This window comes from Ixodes scapularis, unplaced genomic scaffold (genome assembly GCF_016920785.2).
Source record: "Ixodes scapularis isolate PalLabHiFi unplaced genomic scaffold, ASM1692078v2 PGA_scaffold8__174_contigs__length_109621045, whole genome shotgun sequence".
Classification (NCBI taxonomy): domain Eukaryota; kingdom Metazoa; phylum Arthropoda; class Arachnida; order Ixodida; family Ixodidae; genus Ixodes; species Ixodes scapularis.
This window is the reverse complement of record NW_024609883.1, coordinates 102,595,804-102,611,780: the sequence shown is the minus strand read 5'-3', so window position 1 is coordinate 102,611,780 and position 15,977 is coordinate 102,595,804. Positions and strand designations below refer to the sequence as shown.

The 15,977-nt window shown below is 48.7% G+C and overlaps 1 protein-coding gene across 1 annotated transcript in view; it reads left to right on the top strand.

Moving 5' to 3' along the window:
* LOC8025910 overlaps positions 1-13,170 on the top strand; it is a 44,536-nt gene extending 31,366 nt beyond the window's left edge. The window contains exons 3-7 of the mRNA XM_029973814.4: positions 2,639-2,809; positions 3,290-3,480; positions 3,936-4,650; positions 7,821-10,320; positions 10,696-13,170. Coding sequence (XP_029829674.2) covers positions 2,639-2,809; positions 3,290-3,480; positions 3,936-4,650; positions 7,821-10,320; positions 10,696-10,765 — 3,647 coding nt within the window. The 3' untranslated portion in view covers positions 10,766-13,170. The remainder of the gene's footprint in view (positions 1-2,638; positions 2,810-3,289; positions 3,481-3,935; positions 4,651-7,820; positions 10,321-10,695) is intronic.
* The last annotated feature ends 2,807 nt before the right edge of the window (positions 13,171-15,977 follow it).

The following is a 15,977-nucleotide window of genomic DNA, read 5'->3' as shown; positions in this document are numbered from 1 at the left end:
TTGAGGGTGACGTTGCATAAGTGCTGGGGCAGACCTAAGAAGGGCGTCTAGCTGCTCTCCGCTTCTTATATATTGAGTTTGAGTCGTTATTAGGGGTAATTTCTCTAGTTGCGGCCGAAAAAGGAGTTGGAGCAACTTTTCGAAAAGCAAGACGGCCGCCACCATAATTGCTCTGGGTGGGAAATTAATTTCGCTCGTCGCTGTAAACGTAGGACTGTTGAAACGATGATATTGGAGGCGAGTGAGATGTTCACTAAGTTTGTGCACCAAGTGTGCCAAGTTTCACGAAGACAGCAGGTGTGAAAGTTATGTTTCTAACGAATAAGGAAATAAAGCTGTACGGGATATCCAATATTGGACCCGAATGTTGTGTTATAGCGGGCTTGCAAAGTGAAGATTTGGGCACACAGGTGCTTGGACTTGACAGCAACATGACACAGCACTTATTATACAAAAAAAGGTGGCATAGGGAAACCAGGTGAAAATTTGGTTTGGGCGGCGTAACTCAATGGGAACCGGTTTTGACCATGAAAGGCTGTCAAGAGAATACCACTGGTCGGGGGAGGTAGAGACTTTAGAGGTAGAAGGGACTAGTGGACTGTACTTCCGATTGAAACAACTTTACGAAAGGTGGTTCCAAAGCCGAGAAAACAAAGTTGTCGGCCAACACACGGTTTGGCCACCAAGGGCTTTTGTGGTCAGCTGTTGTGTAATAACCTGTTGTGCGAGGTGTCGATTTTCGGCGCACTGGTACTTTGACATGACCGTAACTTGGCACAACACTTATTATAACAAAAAGAGTTGGCATAGCGAAGCCAGGTGAATATTTTGGGCGGCGTAACTAAATGGGAATTGGCTTTGACCGACAGAGGGTGTCACATAATACCACTTATCGTGGGAGGTGCACACTTTACAGGTAGGAAGGGACCAGTGGACGGTACTTCCAGTTCGAACCACTTTGCGATAGGTGGCCCTAAAGCCGAGAAAAAAAAAATTGTCGTCTACAGAACTTGGGGTGTCAGCGTTTCCACATCCAAAAGGAGGCTGATCAAGAAAGAAAGCACACCACATAAACTTCCATACTCAAACGTCGAGCCTCCAGTGATTCCGAGTTTCATTGTTGTTTTCTTTAGATTTAGATTTGTCACTTTTTTTACCGTTCGAATCTTTCTTCATGAAGTACAGATTGCGTGCCATACTTGTCCGGAAATATCATCGGCACGTACGATGTGGACGAAACTTCTTTGGAGGGCATTCCTCCAACGAAATTGGCACTGCATACCCGTGAGTGTGGGATGGCATTTCAGTTCGTCCCATCCCCGCTGACAAATGTAGGCGTTACTGGTACGAAAACAAACGGAAAGCGCAGAGTGGCAGTGTAGAATATGTCAGCCGTGCCGACACAGTGGCAGACATGATCGGGAGACCAAATTTAACGCGTCGTGCGGCACGGCTCCATCGTTGTAGCTGTCCCACAAAACATCGGCGAGGTGAAAAACTGTGAAACGTTGTCCCCACGAGATACGACGCATAACTATTGACGCAGCACAGGCAGCACTTCTCATGCTGTGAACCCAGCGCAACCGCACCGCTCCGACTTCAATGCGTACCAACGTACGCGGCGTGGTTTCGGTTTCGTTTTCTCTGGGACTCTCACTGCCTACCTTCGGTACCGGCCGCGCGGCGGCGCGCCAGTCGCGTCGCACGGAGTGTATAGCAACTTTCACGATCGGCTTGATAGCCGAGGGTACAACTTATTAAAATAGTTAATGTACGTGTAACGAACTGCAGGAAAAGTAAAAGATTTTTTTTGCCCTATTGCAAAACTTTAATGTTTCTTTTCTGTAGTCTTTGATACGCAGTTACTGTTTAATATGGTATATCCCACTGTCATCAAGCGTCTCGTAAAAGTTGGGGCTGTCAGTTAAACGCCGGTGAGCTGTACGTCGGACTGAAATTTTGGGGTGTCTTATATGTGACGAGGGATGTCATGGCTACACATTTCTTTTTATAGTGTTGATATTTAATAGGTTCATTGATGTGATTATCATTGAGCGCGTGATCAGGTCGGTCTTTCTCAGAGTTGATGTACGAGTTTACATTCTTGAGTGTAAGCTAGAACAAGTAGAACTCCATAAAGATTTTCGTGTCGAAATTGGAGCTTGTAGGGCCTTGTTTTGTAACTAATTTACATATATCATCAACCTGTACTGGACTAAAACAAATGCTGCGTCATCTTGCCACAAAGCCAACTAATATTGACTACATTTACGTCACGACCCGGCGAATGAAAAGATCGAAAGATCGCTTCGGTCTAAAAACCAAACGTGCGATAGACAATAAAAAAAGTAAATCGTGCGATATGAGTCTCAGAATAAAAAAAAAAAATGCGTAAGATCCACACTGACGCATCACAGTTGCCACCCTTCACTTTCTGCGAACATTTTTGTTTTCTCGTTCGCGTCGTGCTTAGGACGCTTTGAGCAAAGGTAGTACACGCGCGGGCGGTTTTTAGGATGTGTAGCCTTCCTTCCTACCTTGGGCACTGTCCATCGCAGGAGCGATATGTAACCGTGTATATTTTATCCCTAAGCAAAAAAAAAAATTAATAATGTTTGTGTGTCTCCTTTTTGCTCAGGCATCAGTCAGGCAAGGCAAGATGGCCGCGGCCGTGCACTGCCCAGCGCGCGGACCGTGAGCGCATCCATGTTCCAGGACCAAGACCGGCCGCACGACCACGCGTCTATGATGACCGTCGCTTGGGGGCGCTTCGTCTTTCACGACATCTCGCACACTGCGCAGGCCGCAGGTGAGTGGCACCTGCACAGCTTTACGGCGCGCGTTTTACCGAGGCGAAGAATGTCAGTGGGCTGCGGATGCAAGCCCGGCGTCTGATATTCAGCCTATATGACGTAGGTGTCAATACACGCGTATATACAGTGTGGGATAGCGCGTATATAAAAGCTTTATATGCGTTGTATTACATGCGCTGAGGAATTGAGGGAGAGGAGGAGACGAGAGGGACGTCAGAACGCCGAGCTCTGATTTGACCGATTACTTTCCATTACTTTCCATTGTACAGCTCCGCTGGTCTTCTTTCTTCACCAGAGTGGAAAGGCTGAAAGTTTTATAAAAAGGCTCATATATTGTATTTTCTTTGTATTGCTTGAAGTGTTACATTACCACATCTAAGTACATACATTTCTCATCTTGCTAAAACGCGTTTACTCCCATGGTTCGACACCGCAGGCCCTTTTTCTTAGTGAGTTTTTATCACTACGCACCGCAGGGTTCGAGGGTGCACGCCTCAAGTGTTGCGGCGTAGCCGAGGGCTTCTCCCACCCGGAGTGCATGCCCATCGCCGTGCCCGATCGCGATCAGTACTACGGACGCTTCGGACAGCGATGCCTGGAGTACGTCCGCTCAAGCGCTGCCCCCCGAGAGACGTGTGGACTTGGACCACGGGAGCAGAACAATCAGGTACGCTGACATTTTCTCGCAGCGATCAGTTATTCATAGACGATCTATCGTATCAAAAGTGCCATTCACCATGTCGGTCTTTATATAGCCGAAAGTCGCATTGTCATCAAACCCTAAGATGATCGAAGCAGAAGACCCTCTGGCGACACCAGTATTTATTTTAATGACTATTCATTTATTTTACAAAGCTGGAAGCCACATCGGGCAGCCTCACAAGTGTGTAATTCAGTTCAATAACCGTAGCTACACCAAGCTAAGATTGTAAGGCCGATAGAATGCCATCAAAGAACTGCGGTGACAAAGAACAGCGCTCTTGAAATAGCGTTGTAATGAACAATCTTGACAAGAAAGCCTGCCATCTAACGGTAACGGTCATTCTTGTAAAAATACAGCCTAATCCCAAAGCCGTAATCACACTGCCCCTATATTTAGCGGCACACATCCTACACCCCCAGGTGACCTCGTTCCTGGACGGATCGACCATCTACGGCTCTTCGGAAGCCGAAGCCAGGTTCCTACGCGCCTTCGAGGGCGGCCAGCTGCTCAGCCAACGGACCAACGACGGTGAAGAACTGCCCCCTCCGGACATCACGACCTTGGACTGCCGACGTACCGCCCAGGAGCCTCCCTGCTTCTCCAGCGGCGATCCTCGAGTCAACTCCGACCTGGGACTGGGTCTGATGCACACCGTCTGGCTCCGGGAACACAACCGCGTCGCCAGAAGCCTGCAGACTTCCAACCCGCAATGGGACGACGAGAGGACCTTCCAGGAGACCCGGCGCATCATTGGCGCTCAGATGCAGTACATCACGTACAACGAGTTCCTGCCGGCGTTGCTCGGACCGGAAGTGGTGGAACGGTTCGGGCTCCGCCTGGAGAACCAGGGTTACTTCCGGGGCTACGACCCCAAGAGGCTTCCGGGAGTCACGAATGTCATGGCGGCCGTCGGTGTGTGGGCCCTGGTGTCTGCGGCTCCGGCTCAGGTGGAGCTCTTCGACCCGGCGAGGTTCAGGAGACTCGGAAGCCTGCCTGAGACGGCGTTCAGACCGTTGGAGCTCTATTCGAGGCTGCAGCAGATCGCAGCGGGAGCCCTCATGCAGCACGCGCAGAAAATGGACAACTTCATGTCCCGCCATGTCACGGGAGACATGTTCGCTGCGTCCAACAGAGGTATGTTCAACATCCTATTGTCTTGTCTCAAAAATACCATTCCAATAATAGCATTTCTGCGCGCTGCCATCTTTGTCTACTGGGCTGTGGAACGGATTCTGATCATGCGCAGTATCCATACCCTGCTAAATATCAGACGTCACGCAATCGTCCTCAGCCCAGTGACTCGACATTTTTCGACTGAGTGATGAGCGCTGGAAAGGTGTGCAAGCTCGAGTTCTTTCTATAGTCTGTTACAGGTTAAGAATATACAAAAACAAACTACCCCCACAAAGCGCTCCACTCTTGCCGCTTTAGCAGAGCGAATGCTGGAGAGGAAACGAGTGGAGAGAAGGAGCCTACCTATCTATGGTATACATAGATACTAATGCTAGAAGAATTCTGTACGTCAATCCCTTAGTTTGTTTCGGTTTTTCGTTTCATTTACCACGTCCTAACAGACGTTCTTCTTCTCCTTCATTCACTAAATATAATTCGCGCACATTACAAAAACACTGCCGTACTTTGTCGCCCTGACCAGAAACTCTGAGACTGCACTTCTTCCACCAACCTTTTTTTATATGGACTGTTTACACACGCACGCTCCGAGTCATCATAACTTATTGGAGGAATAAAAACAACATATAAAATTTGAAAAAAAAAAATCTACCTCTTTCTCATCATGGCTATCGCACGCACTTTTCAAGCAGCAGGTGCAGCTTAGACATCCGTGTAACCCCTGAGGCAGTAATACCCAAGAAAATAGTTGAAGAAAAGAAAATCCCAATAGGACACAGACACGCATGGTAGGATGCGTTTCTTTCCAGCGACGGCGCGGCGGTAGAACGCCCGGTACACATTTGATTCCGCACGACGTTAAGGGGAGAAACCGTCTATGGGGGTTAAGGGGTCAGGGGCTCCAACGGCGTGTAAAAACTGCCGATTCCCAGCGCGTGTACAACCGGAATTTGTCTCTCCGTAAAACGATTCATAATGCAACAGCGAGGCATGGCCATATAAACTCCCTCGCCTATATCTATCTCATCCCTCTTTGCCACAAACACTGCGTTCTCCCGCGGGCGCACTGACCTTGGTTGTAGCTTCGGGCTACTCAATGAAAGACGTCTTCAGACAAAGCCAACGTCGATTTCTTCACCGCGCACCCCAACATAACGAGGATAAGACCACAATCGTTGAATCGTTAGTTCAATCTAGCTTAGCCACGGCAGCAGAGTCGCTATGGTACCCAGGTTTACACCAGGGTTGCGATATAGTCGAACGAGAACCGTGTGTGCTGCCAAGCGCTCGTGTTATCACAAGGTGTTCGCGCCGTTGTGACGCAAGCCGATGAAATGAGAATGAAATGAGTCGTTGGAATCTATCCGTATGAAGGACTTTCGCGGTAACAACGATCCATCTTGCTGGCGGTGACAGAGGATGAAAGCTACCACGTTCATGTTACGCGAGTGATGCAATAGAGTCAATGGACCGTTCGTCCGATGGTGCGCAGGAATTGGACTCCAACGGCACCCATGTAGAGCAGTGTTGAGAGTGAATTCTAGATCACTGTGTACGCGTACGACGTATGAAAAATTGCTGAAAAACACTTTTTAGTCTTAATTATCAGATTAACATGCAGAGAAAAAAAATGGCAGAGGCCTTTATTTTTTAGTTAGGAGCGCTGGTTATACTAGCGCTTTTAACTGTCATTAAGCCAACGACAGTTGACTTAATCGCGATCGGCCGGAGTTACATGGTGGCACTAACTGTCATTGAGCCGCTAACGATCATTAAGTTCAACTGAGCTGGCTACCTCAGTTAAACTCTATATCACCTTATGATGTACCGCAGGAAAGGCTACAAGCGCAAGCTCCTTGCTCTAGGGCACATCTCGGCGGCACAAGCTTTCGTGCATTGAGGGCAGCTGCCAACACTATGAGCTCGCGCCTCTAGCCTTTGCTGCGGTGCAGCAAAAGGTGAAACGGAGTATAATTGATGAGGGTGCACCCAATAAAGCTAAAGATGGCGGCGTCCGTGCATCGGCGCCCATGGCCAGTGCCAGCGAAGCTCTTATATTGCGGAAGAATTTGGAAGGTATCTAGAAAGTATCATAGCGGCAAATATTGTCGGAAAGGGTATGATTCAGGACCAGAGCTGCCGCTAGAACTATCACGGCATGTCGCGGAAGCCAGAGCTCGGCGAGGGCGGCCATCGTAATCTCGGTGCCGATAAAACTTTTGTTGTGTCTCTCTTGCTTGAATTCGTGTGAAGCGTTTTGATTCTCGTTTCTTTACTCTGAAAAACAAAAATGAAGTTAATTTGATTTTGTTTTAAGCGTTTATAATGAATGGAAAGTGTGCATCTAATTCATTTCCGTCGCTATCCATAAAAAGAAAGATAATGTGACATCAGTTTTGCTTTCATTTCGGTTTCAGCTGTGTCCCTTGAAGCGCATCTCAACTGGGTTTGCTAGGCCTATGTACCGTGCAACACCGGACAACTTAGTTGAGCTCAATGAAAGTTGGGAGATGTCAACGATCCTTAGCTTGACGACAGTGGAGAGCGCTAGAGTAACTAGGGTATTATAACTTACAAATAATGTTTTGCTTTTAAACAGAAGGAGCAGGAGAAAACTTTATTTAAAAAAGGCCCCAAGTCTGGGGCCAGATTCTGTTTTAAACGGGAGCTCTGTCACGTCAAGGTGAAACGCAACATTGAGATTACAAACCGTCACTTAGAAGCGAGGTGGCAAAGAGATTTGTCGGATACAGATAGATTTGTTTATAGCGAGTGTTTCTACTACACAAGATTCGAATGCCGGGAACACAAACCGAATCGCAAAAGAGAAAGACTGTGGCAGTATCACAAAAGATACAAGCACCACGCACAAAAAAAAAAAAAGAGAAAACAATGGCACGATCACAGTCAACGCGACGTCACTAAACTTAATTAAATGAATTCTCGTGATAAAATTCCCTGCCGGAATCGAAGTGCTTGAAACCGTCTTCGAGTCGTACACCTGAAATTCCCACAAACGAATGATTAGAACAGCGCTCTTCTACGTCCATGCCCAAACATTGCTTTGTTTTAAACCTCCACTTTAATGCAATTATTACAAATTGTTTCTACAACGTAATTATTCCCAGTTATACGTACAAGCGCTCACACGTGTTTCCATACACCTTACGCAGAGGCCGGCGTAGACCTGGCTGCCGTGGCAATTCAGCAGGGCAGAGACCATGGTATCACAGGCTACACTCGCTGGCGGCAATTCTGCGGTCTCCGGGCCATCGACGACTTCGAGGGCCTCAAGCGAGTCATGAGTTCAGATGCGGCCTTCCGACTCAGCCAGCTGTACTCCGCCGTGGACGACATCGATCTTCTGGCGGGCGCACTCTCTGAGACACCAGTAGAAGGCGGTCTTGTTGGTCCAACCCTTGCCTGCATCTACGCTCATCAGTTCAGGCATCTCCGAGTCTCGGATCGCTACTGGTTCGAGAACCCGGGCCAACCGTCCAGCTTCACAGAGGACCAGCTCCGCGAGCTCCGCAAGACATCTCTGGCACGTGTCCTCTGCGACAACGTCTTCTTGAGGACCGGAGGAGGTGTTGTCCAACCGCGGACAATGCGAGTTCCGGATCCCTGGCTTAACAATTTGATGTCTTGTGAAGACCGACTCCTAGCCAGTATGGACCTCGATGCTTGGCAGGATGCATCTAGAGCTGGTAGCGTCCCGCAGTCTCTGCTTCAAGACGCACTCGCGGATCTGACGGCCTCCCAAGGGGGGCAGTTTGGAAGACAAGGTGCTCGAGGTGGATTTATGAGGGCCACCGCTGGATCGAGGAGCATCCACAACCAGTCGGAAGCCCTCGAATTTGCCACGAGGAGACTACTCAAAGCCACGCGCAAGGGGGATAAGCGGCAGGATGTGATTCCCGCGCTTCGTCAGGTTGACCTCTCCAAGTTTGCCGCTGAGTTTGAAGAGCCCGCGGCCTGCGAAGATGAACCGCTCAAACCTTGCAACCCGAGATCGCCCTTCAGGTCACTTTCCGGAAGATGCAACAACCTGCGCAAACCGAACCTCGGCAAAGTCGGACATAGCTTCAGGAGAGTCCTACCGGGCTTGTATGAAGACGGCGTGTCGGCTCCCCGATCTCGGAGTGTTACGGGTTCGCCATTGCCCAGTCCCCGGCTCGTCTCTTTCGCTGTTCACGGCGACCTGAGCCACCCGCATCAGCGATACACAATGATGCTCATGCAGCTCGGACAGTTCATCGACCACGACATCGCCCACACACCACTCAGCGAGGGCGCCGACGGCGCGACACTCCGGTGCCGCGCTTGCAACTCTCCAGAACGAGTGAACAAGGAATGCTTCCCGATCCCGATCCCGTCCAACGACCCCCACTTCCCGAGTGTCAGCCGAAAGAATCCGAACATTCCGCAATGCCTTCCATTCACGCGCTCCATGTCAGGTCAGCGCACTCTGGGCAGCCGTGAGCAGATCAACCAGGTGACAGGATACCTAGACCTCTCCACTGTGTACGGCTCCGACGAGTGTGCGCGCGACGAACTGAGGCTGTTCAGGAGCGGGCTTCTGAACATGAGTGCACATCCGGCTGGCCGAGAGTTCAAGCCGCTGCTGTCCGAAGTGGACGGTGCTGCCGACTGCATTTCTTCTAACGGCCGCTGCTTCATCGCGGGCGACACGAGGGTCAGCGAGCAGCCTGGCCTCACATCCATGCACACCATCTTCGCCAGGGAGCACAACAGGATCGCCCGCACGCTCCAAAGTCTAAACCCGCATTGGGACGACGAGCGCGTGTTCCAGGAAGCGCGTAAAATTGTTGGAGCCATTTTCCAAAGGATTGTCTTCGCGGAGTTCCTTCCCCGTACGTTAGGCTGGGAGTCCGTGAGTCAGTGGGGCTTGCATCTCCTCGAAGAAGGCTACTACAACGGTTATGACCCCACCTGCGACGTGGGCTCCTTCAACGAATTCGCCACGGCAGCGTTCCGCTTTGGGCATACGCTGCTGCCGCCAGTACTCAAGCTCGTCGGTCCGGCGTACGACGAGTTAGGAGGCCTGAAGCTTACCGATGCCTTCTTCAACAGCCAGACGCTGTACAGAAAAGACAGACTCGACCAGCTACTGCGAGGTCTCTTGTCGACGCCCATGGAGAATTTCGACAACCATGTTACCGAAATGGTGACCAAGCACCTCTTTGAAGCCAAGAGTGTTCCCTTCTCAGGTCTTGACTTAGTCGCCATTAACCTACAGCGAGGACGTGACCACGGTTTGAGGACGTACAATGATTATCGCGCCTTCTGCAGTCAGCCGAGGGCCCGTACCTTCGCGGACCTTGAGGGCCACATCCCGAGGGCCACGCTGAGGGCGATCGGGAGTGTCTACAGAGACGTGGAGGACATCGACGTCTTCACGGGTGGTCTCTCCGAGTTCCCGTTGGCCGGCGCCGTGGTGGGACCAACGTTCAGCTGTCTGCTCAGTTTTCAGTTCCAGAGGCTGAGGCGCTGCGACCGATTCTGGCACGAGACCGGGGACCCGACGGTTCGGTTCTCGTCCGACCAGTTGGCACAGCTGAGGAAAGCGTCTCTGGCCAAGATCATTTGTCAGAACTCGGACACTACAAGGTTCATCACGAGGAAAGTGCTCGACGTCTACGATCCTTTCTTGTAAGTTGCTACTTCTCTCTGGCTTTAACATTTTGCAAGACTCTCAAAACTGATGCTGATGTTAAACTTTAGCAAAGTATTGTAATAAGAGAGGTCCAGGATCCTTCCTTTGCAAGTGTCCGTTCTTGTCATTCGGTTTACATATTAGCCTAACGTTTTTCTGCGGCTTTCTCGACGTAAACTTCGCGAATTTCATTGTACTGTGTTTTCTTTTACAATTGCATTCAAAAAGCAAATTAGCCCCTTTTTAATTTAATTTCGGGCTCCTTATTTCCTGGAAGGTTATTGCAAGGCATGCCGTTGTCGAGGAAAATGTATTCACTCAACTCAATTGTCATTAGATCACCAAACAGAATTTTGAACATTTCATTTCAGAAATCCAAGGGTGTCCTGCAGCAGCATACAAGACATCGACCTGAACGCCTGGAAAGAAAACACGGTTTAGAAGAACGCACAGTGCAGTGAACAAAAAAACAACAACATGAAGATGAAAAACAAAAATGGTGGACAATCCAGCGACATCGAGAGACTCGGTCAAGGATCGTGCTGGCAATAACGTCATCCGCTCCCGCGCGCAGCCGCTGTCCGTCTCCTCGCACGGAATTAACCGTCACCGTACGCACCGCTGCGATTGGTGGGAGCCTACACCACGTGACGCTTACTTGCCAACTTCGCCGCTTAAGCGTTCCATAGTCATCCCCACCTTAAGAGCGATAGGGCACGGCTAATTACGTCGGCATTCGTCGTTTCCTGATTGCTTTCTGGGTGTTCATGCCGGGCGATGCTGCGATCTCATTGGCTGTCCTGCGAAAATAAGACGGCTAGGACTAACCACAGCCTATCATTCTTAAGCAGTAGTAAGTGACTACCAAGCAGCTGAGTCGTCGGCAAATAGCTTCTTAAGGCAGGTCATATACAAACAAAAAGATCGCCTGACTGATTTTTTTTTTTATTACCAAGGAGATGAGTAGTCGGCAAATAGCTTGTTGAGGTAGATGGTCTACAGCCAAAAAGATCGCCTGACTGGTTTTATTGATTGTTGCACGAAGCAGGCAGTTGAAAGGAACAGCAGGGATTCACTTTAGCGTGTTACGCAGAAAAATAAACACAGGGGCATTGCTGCAGTTTATCATTCATTCTTCGAACCCAATTTAGAATGGCGTGAGATCCATAAACCTCGGCAAACTGCCGCGCTTCTGTAACGATGGGAACCGAACGACAGGGAAAAGGGTGGTGAAATCGGTATAATCAATAAAAGTGAATAGCTACGCTTGTCGCTATGACCGTTCTAAAACTAAACCAGAAAGCAGCACCACAGAAGAGCTATATCCGTCGACGCTCCGATTTAGGGACCTTCAGGAACCATTCACCGCGATTCTGGAAGCAGCTCCTTGCAGAACGAACTGGCCACACGTGTTGAGCTGCGGGCTTCGCGATAAACCCTCACTCGCCCTCGTTCTCTTTTATATCGAAAAGCACAGAGAGGCCATAGCTACAGAAGGAAACAAGAAAACTGAAAATACCGTTCCTCGTCACGCGTCACCGCGGGGCGGTGCTCAGAAACCAGGAAACCCGGAAGGCCAGCAACCGAGCATCGCCAATCGATTCCGGGTCAGACGTTGGTACGCAGCTTCGATCGCTACCCACCGTCTTTCCACGACATGTAAACATTACTTAGCTTCTTTCTTTTTTTTTTTTTTTTTTGGTACGTGAGTCTTTCAGATGGGTCAGCATGGTTTGACGACATATTTAAAATCCTATCATTGCGTGGAGTACGATATGCCCACGCTCACTTCAGCCGACCTTTATGAAGACCCTTACTATAATCACTACACTTGCTTTGTGATTCGTTCCTCGGTGCTCTTATTGACTAGTACTTCAATGTCACTAGCAGAGAAGCGATGATAAGAGGGTCTAGACTCGCAACGCTCTGCGTTTCTTGAGCCCTCAGTGATGATAAAAGTCATTTGATGCAAACAACCTACGGACTGGTGAACGCCACCTGGATAAGAGAACGCAATGCCCGTGATAAAACGCCACCGGCTAGTCCTCGTGCAGACGCATCGATAGAAAAACATGGGGTTGAATACTGACTCACCATCCATGCTCAATCGGTGTACGACGTTTTGTGACGACATGCGTGATGCCGGTCTCAAGTGTTCCGTGCAGGAAGCAGAACTACGGGTTTCACGGTGACGAGCATTTCGACAACAATGCGCTATCCTGGCGAGTTTTCGCGTACCGTAAAACAGCTTCGTCGCTATGCAACTCTTGTGTACATCAGGCTCTAAAATTGTCTTGGACGATCGCCGCTGGGTACCGGCTTTTAGTTGGAGAATGTTGTTGGAGAAAGTTTTGGCCCAAATAAAAGGGCTCGGCCGTATCCGTCCATCCATTCATTCATGTTAGATGGAGGGCAGGTCGTCGCCGGATTCGAAGGTTCATCATTCATTCATTCATCCATTCTTTCATTCATTTATTCATCCATTGATCGTTCAACACGGTTCCCTGCCACCGCTTATACGCCTCCGTGACCGACAAAATTCCGTGCGAGAAAGACAGAAGCTAACGCGCAACCCACGGACAGCGCGCACGTTCGGTGGCCCGTCGCTTGCTCGCTCACAAGAAGGACAGCTTCGGCCGGCTGCAGACTTCCAAGCCACGTCATGCATCAGCCTCCGAAGAAGCGCCAGGTTTTACTGGCACCCCCCCCCCCCCCCCCCCCCCCATCCCTTCTCCTTCCATCGCCTTTGTAAATAAACACGTCTACAACTTGATCATCTGCAATCCTCGCCTTTTGCTTCAAACTGGCTTTACGGCCCTTGTCTATTAATAGCAGAATAAAAGCAGACGGAAAGAATATGAACCTCTATGTATGTACGGATGTGTATATTTGCAGCGCAATTTTATGGAAATGAACATCTATCCTCACCAAAATTTTAAAAAAAAACATAACTTTTTGTTATCTAAAATTTGGAACTGGAAATCTATCAAGATTCTATCTGGATATCAGGTTTTTCAGAAATTATTCCTTTGTCTGCAATCTGGATTTCAGGTTTCCATTAACAATTCCAGTTAGATTTCCAGTTCCATAATCCAGATAATGAAAACTTATACAGGTTTTTTTTTTTTTTTTTGCTTGAGATAGTACAAGATAAGTCTTGTACGCGCGGTATTAAAAAAAATAGGCGATTACAACTACAATTGCTTTATTGAAAAATGTAACATACAGTAATAATTGACTGCATCACAAAAGTAATTGAAAAACTACTTTTTACGTTAGTTTTTTTTTTTTAGTTTGTATTACGAAATCAAAAAGGCATACATATGTTCAATGTGGTTACATTTTGTTTCTTTTTGTCATTCACACCTTGTTAAGCTTCAACTCCAGTTGTCGTTCGAAGCCGTCGTACGCGCAAAACTGACGTCAGGTGTTTATCGCTCCGCGTTCGAACGCGTTCGACGAGTGCAGTGGCATATAGCTTCCTCTATACTCACAAAGCCTGGCTGTTGGAAAACGGAGCCATAGAGTGCCCGCGGTCGCAGATTTCGAGCGCGAGGATCTGGTAGCACAGAGCATCAAAGAGTCATTTCTTCGGGGAACCTGGACGTCAGCGCACAGCGTTTGCAGCGGCGAGGACCTGAAACACACTTGTTCGCAAAAAGTGTTTCGGCGTCTCGCCGCAGCGGGGCGTCAGTCACGTGGCTCTCCTCTCATTCGTTGTCTGCCGCTCCATCTTTTCCATTTCGGCGGCCACTTCTCGTGGCCATCTGCCAGGCTTTGTCATATTAGGAGGCTATAGATGGTTTAGGCGAATTCCGGCTTCGTGCTGATTCAAATTGAACATCATATACTAAAGAAAGAGATAATTAGATGCACGGGGACCCGCCACGGCCTGTGCTTTTTTTAAGCCGTTCGTGCCCCTAAGAATTTGAATTCACTCGATTTCGAGCGGGAATCGGCGCGGTTCGGCACTCGCCCGGCACTCGCAGAAGATCGATCAAGAACTTGCGTGACAGCTATAAACGGACCCCCGTTTCAACGATGCGTGGCGTGACTAACCTTTCCCCCTAATTCTTTCACGGAATCGTATTCCCGTTCGCGCCTCGACGGATCCATGGACTGCCTGTCGGACGCACATCTTTCGACTCCTTCCCTCCTTGATTTAGAAGATGTACCGCAGGCCACCCTTGGTAAAAAGTAATCCATTCAAAGTGCACTCATTTCGTATCTTCATGTACGGCGCTCTGACAACACCGTACGCTTCCATCTCATTCTTTTCCTAAGTTCCTCTCCGTATACTTTTTGTACGACCTTATTTGCCAGACTGGATCGACGCGCGGACCGCACCGCTAAAATACGAAGTACACTAAAAGTTTATTCAAAGTAAACGTCATATACTAAACATACGCTAACGATATACTGTAGCTAACAATATGGTAGGAGCAGGGCGACCAAAATAAAAAAAAAAATTCAAAAAAGAATCTTGAAACTTTGAAACAATATTTATGGCACCTCGCGTCTATAGTCTTGAAATGTATAGCCAGTATAAGTTCCAAACAAGACCATTATCGTTTTACACGACTGCGAAAATCAGTCGCACGTTCTATAGCTTCGAGTCACAAAAGGGCGCGAAAAACCATAGAGTCGATCGAGTTAACGAGGATATGAACAATTGCCAGGCATATTCGCTTCAGGTGTTCCCTGCCAATTTATGCAGCAGCTGCGCAGCGTTCTTCATCTCCCCGGAAAACTTCGTTGCTTGGAGGAAATTCGACGATGCCCACGTTGTCTGTCGAGTCTCGATGACGCCGCCAGCATGCGCTTCCAGGTGTCGAAAAACCCTCGGAGCTGTTCGGAGCTCTTAATCACCCGCGAGAGCATTCACGCTGACTTCGGATGCGCACGAACATAAATGAGCGAAACGTTTCATCTACTTTCGCTAAATACTACTTAAGGCTGGTTCAAACATCCGCACCGGTTGCGATCACAGGCAACCGAAACGACCATAACGACCAAAGCAACGCCAACGCAACAACTGTGACTCGTGGATCGCTTCGCGAAGCTACCCCTTGCATCGCTTGCCGTACTGTGTACGGCGAACACTTGTCCCGGTGACATTGCCGTTACGGTACCGACACAGATGTGTGAACCAACCCCCTATTAGAATAATTTTTGGACTTTTTATTGAAAACGCGTCGACTTCTTATTGACTCTGATTATTCTGATTACTTTCTTTTGACCTTGACTTCCTATTGACATGGTCAACAGAAAGTTTCAACACAAAAGAAATTTTGTGTTGAAACTTGTCCGATGATTTTCTTCAGCCTGAGTCAAAACAAAAGCTGTTGACTTTCTATTAACTTAATACGTTAACTTTCTTCTGTTGAATTCCTGTTGACAGTGTCACCAGAAAGTCTGCAAACGCTCTGTTTACCTTGTGTTTAAAATGTTCAGTTGACTCTGTCGTCAGTGTCAACAGAAAAGCTAGATACTTTCTGTTGACTTTTTATTGAACATTGTACATCTCGACTAGGCGTCAAACGTCACTTTCTCAATAGTCTCCGACAAGGTGAGAGTGGTAGGGAGGAGCTTCAGTTCTGTCGCCTCCAGCGTGAGCCTTCTACCCTTGACAACGCTTCGGCGTCTCGCGCAC